Raw genomic sequence first — 4,438 nt, 5'->3', positions numbered from 1 at the left:
GTCAGTTGACAGTGCATAAGGGGAGGCTGGGGAAGGTAACCAGGAAGAAAAAGCCAACACCTCCCTCCGCCCACCCTCCCATGTGCGACAGCAGGTAGGCCTATATACACTGCCATCCAGGGTTGAAAAAACTCTAACGAAACTGTTAACAGAGCTGAGGGATGACTGTTTATTATTGTGAGATCAGCACTGAGGCAGCATACAAAGGCTAATATTTTAATGATAATTTTACATGGAAACCTAGTACCATCTCACAAAGCCCGTTAAGAAACCCATCTCCAACACAGACCTCCTCTCCTAGGAGAGGTCATTATCATTTGCCTGGGATCCTTCTGTGACTTGACTTGCAAGTTCAGGTTTAGCCCCTCCCTCATTCACCACCTGCTCCTCTGACCCTGGTTTTGTCTGCCCCTGCTCCTCACTATTGTCTGGTACCACCTGCTGGTTATTTTCTCCTTCTGCTGGGTCATTTTGATTTGCTTTGACCTCAGGTTCCAATTTCACCTCCTTGCCATTTCCCAGCTTTGGGTGAAGCTGTGATGGGACTTTCGCACTCTTCACCACCTCTTGGAGATTGTATTTTCTGAACAACATATAATCTTTCACAACACTCAGACAACAGACAGCTTTGATGATTTCCACTACTACTGTGTACTGTGGATTGGTGAGATCCACTTTATTTTCTGAATTGAGGCCGCCCACTATACCTGCCAACTCTTTGATAACTTCCTCTCTATTCACGTGACTACTATTTCGAGATTTGTATACAATCTGAAATGTCCTTTTGTTTGGAGCTTTAAACCAGGGTTCCAAAAACGTTTCTGCATATTTTTTCATATCTTCTAAGAAAGCTTTGCAAGTGCCTGAGATAGGTAGCATGCGTAGAATTACCCGAGTCTTCTTCTTCTTGGTGTTGTACATATCCTGGAGAATGTGATGCACCAATTTTTCAGGTTCTATCCCAAGTGTTCTGATGAAGACCACATTATTCGCTCCACTCTCTACTGACTGGAATCTTAGCCTCATTTCTGTGGAAGCTTTAATGTCACCAACTTCTTTCTTCAAGGCAGTTTCCACATCATCATCTTCCCCCTCACTTCCAGAGGGCTGCTGATCTTTGTCTGTAAACTTTTCAGGCCCGTACAGGTCGTCGCCGTACTCGTTGATCAGGCTGTAGGCCTCCTCCACGCACTTGAGCTCGTTCATGTTGCAGGTGATGAGGATGCCCTGCAGCCCGGGCTCCAGCTGCCGCGGCCCGCCCGCGTCGCCGCGCGGAGCCCGCTTGGCCTGCACGTACTGAGCCTTGCCTTTGCGCTTCCCGCCGCCGGGCTGAGGGAGCTGCTGGAAGGGGGCCGCCATGGCGCGCGCGAGCTCCGGCAACCGCGCCGCTCAATAAGCTATTTTAAATACAGAAACATTTTTGATACTGTGGATAGAATCCAGGGACATCCTACCTCTGAGTTATGCCTCCAGTCCTCTTTATTTTTATCTTTTTTCTTTCTTTGTTTCTTTTGCAGCACTGGGGATAGAACCCAGGGGCATTTTACCTCTGAGATACACTTCCAGTCCTACTTTTTATTCTTTCTTTTGAAACAGGTTCTCACTGAGTTGCAAAGGGACTCACTTAGTAGCCGAGGCTGTCCACAAACCACAATCCTCCTGTCTCAGCCTCCCAAATGCTGAGATTTTGAGTATGTGCCACCATGCCTTGCTTTTATTTTTTTTATTTTAAAATATGATTTTGGTAGGTTGCTGAGCAGCTAACCAAGTTGCTACGACTAGACTTGAACCTGCTTGGCTTCTGCCTCAGCCTCCCCAAATTAGGATTATAGGCATGGGACAATATACCCTGCTTAAATACAGACATTTTTAAATAATGGAAATACCTCATACAGTTAAATTTATTTATCCCCACAATAAGCAAGACTACAGTTTAACTAAAAGGAAAAAGATTAGCTGAGAAAGGTTGTAATGTGGTGGGATTTGAATGGGGCAAGAAGAGAGTAATTTAATATGAATATTTTGATGAGAAGAATTATAGCTTATTTAACAATGTATGCATATAACGAAAATGATATTGGAGTTTAATATAACAATATTAATAAAAAGATCTAAGACAGTAAAGAGAAAGACACAGACAGAAAAATCCCATAGAAGACTACAAGGATAATATAGGCAGAGTACAATAATGGTCTGTCTGAAGGTTGACTGGGGAAATGAAGATGAGAACAACACAAATATGATAATCTTTCACTTAGGAGTAGAGAGAAAGAGGAAGTGAATTATCATTTCAGACATGAGTTTCTAAGATACCTCACAGACACTGGCATGAATGAGTTAGCCTGCTGCAGACATTGTCTGTTTGCTTCTGTTTCCACTTTCTGTTCTGAATTCTTCCAATTTTATTTTTGTGACCCATTTAAAGAGGAAGGGAAAGAGGGAAGAAGTCATTTTTTCTTTCTTTATTATCAGTTTCAGTGGGTCACTCAAATGTGCTGCTAGTCAACTGACCCTGATATTTCTAGCATATGGCGTGGCAAATATACAAATCAGCCAATGGCTTAGGGGAAAAATCACATTGTCTTTGGTACTCAGAAGCTAAGGTCTGATTAATGACTGCTATATTCAATGTGAGCCCACAGGGATGAAGAGAATTTGAATGGTAGTAAGTCCAGAGTGAATTTTGGCTTTGGGATATAGTACATTTTATTGCTTTTTCATTCTACTTTTATTATAGGAATTTAAAAATGGTTTTCCTTTTACTTTGTCTACTCCATAGAAGGAATTTGGATATACAGATAGAAAGACAGTATCATGATACAATATATAAATAAATTAAAAACTGAGTAATTACAAAGTAGCATAAAATAAATTTAAGAATTAGATGAAATATTTTAACTAGTGCTTATCTTTGAGAAAAATTATGTTTTTGTTTCTAAAGGTTCTAAACAAGTTATGTTTCACACATAAAAACTTCATTTTAAAAATCACTTATCAAAAAGCCACTCTAGCAACCTCAGAAAATTTCTTTGCAGTGCTGGAGTTTGAACCTGTTGCTTCATGCATATTAGCCAAGTACTTTGCTTTACCACTGAGTTTTAACTTAGTCATAGAAGTCTTTTTTTGGTACTGGGGATTAACTCAAGAGACATTCTATCTCCAAGATTCCACCCAGTCCTTTTTATTTTTAATTTTGAAATAGGGTCTTGCTAAGTTGTTGAGGGTCTTGCTAAAAATTTCCAATGCTGGCCTTGAACTTGTGATCCTCATGTCTCAGCCTCTGAAGTACTGGAATTATAGGTATGTGCCACTGCATCTGGCTCCAGATCTCATTTTTAAGATTGAGGTATATGAATAATGTTAACCTTTGAGAGAGTTAATAGATTTGAGTAGGGCATCATATATATTTGTCATTATGACTTTATGATTTCTGTTTTGCCACAAGGAGAAGAGTTACTACTTCCAGTTTCCTGTAGGATGCTCTGATATGACCATAGAGTTCTAGTTTTTTGGGAACAAAAATATCAAGTAGGTATATTAAAGCTTTCACAAGACACTTAGAAGGATGAGGATTTATACATACAAAACAGTCCAGAAGTGAAATACTCCCCCTCAACAAGTCAAAAGAAAAACAGCCAAAGGTTACTATTAAATACATAGCATAAATTGCTATGTGAAATAAATGCAGGTTGCTGAGAAGATGATAAATCTAAGATTAACTCCTTCAGTTCTACTTTTGAAATAGACTTTAAATGTTACTGTTTATTTTAATTTATTGTTGCTGTGCCAATGTAGGCCAGGCAGAAATTTTTATCTTAGGCAAAGAGTTTTTCCATATCACGAGTGACAGAAGCCAATTCAAACTAGTGTAAAGAAAAAATAGTAAGACTATTACAAGTAATAAAAGTAAAGGATGCATCCCAGTCTTATAAAAATTGAAAACAAGAATGATCCTGCTCTTGGGAGTCAAGGTGATATCTTTAGTGCTCAATCTCAGGCCACTTTTTCTTTCTTGAACCATCTTGTTTTACACCAATTGTCTTTAAGTGTCTATTTCATATTATTTGCAAATTTGCCTTTTTTCATCTTTCTGCACAAGATAACCAATCTTTTGCCTTCAGGCTGGGAGTTTTTTCAGTTCATGAAATCAGTCAAAGACTATAGCTCTGAACACAAATTTCAAATATTCAGGAAAGAGCAAGTGATTGATTTTCCCTAGGTCCTGTGTTTATCCTTGATCATTCTATGTGGTCAAGGGTGAGGAGGATAGTCATGTAATGCACAATACTTATATCCCACGCCCCATGTGGGAAGGTAGTTCTTAGAGTAGGGATGTTAACATCTCCTTATATAACTGCTATGGAAATGTTTATAGGAAGATGTCTTTTTAGTTATTCAGCAGACTGATACTGCTATAAAATTGTTGTTGGAGGAGCAG

The 4,438-nt window shown here is 39.2% G+C and overlaps 1 protein-coding gene across 1 annotated transcript; it reads right to left on the bottom strand.

Annotated features, from left to right (window-relative positions):
- Positions 1-297: 297 nt before the first annotated feature.
- On the bottom strand, positions 298-1,359 carry LOC308279473 (THUMP domain-containing protein 1-like; the record flags this gene model as incomplete). Its single annotated transcript, XM_080719587.1, has 1 exon — positions 298-1,359. The coding sequence occupies one exon, from the start codon at positions 1,357-1,359 to the stop codon at positions 298-300; it is 1,062 nt and encodes a 353-aa protein (XP_080575713.1).
- Between the last annotated feature and the right edge of the window lie 3,079 nt (positions 1,360-4,438).

This window comes from Muscardinus avellanarius, assembly GCF_963383645.1.
Source record: "Muscardinus avellanarius genome assembly, chromosome: X".
NCBI classification, from domain to species: domain Eukaryota; kingdom Metazoa; phylum Chordata; class Mammalia; order Rodentia; family Gliridae; genus Muscardinus; species Muscardinus avellanarius.
This window is presented reverse-complemented; position numbering and strand designations above follow the sequence as displayed.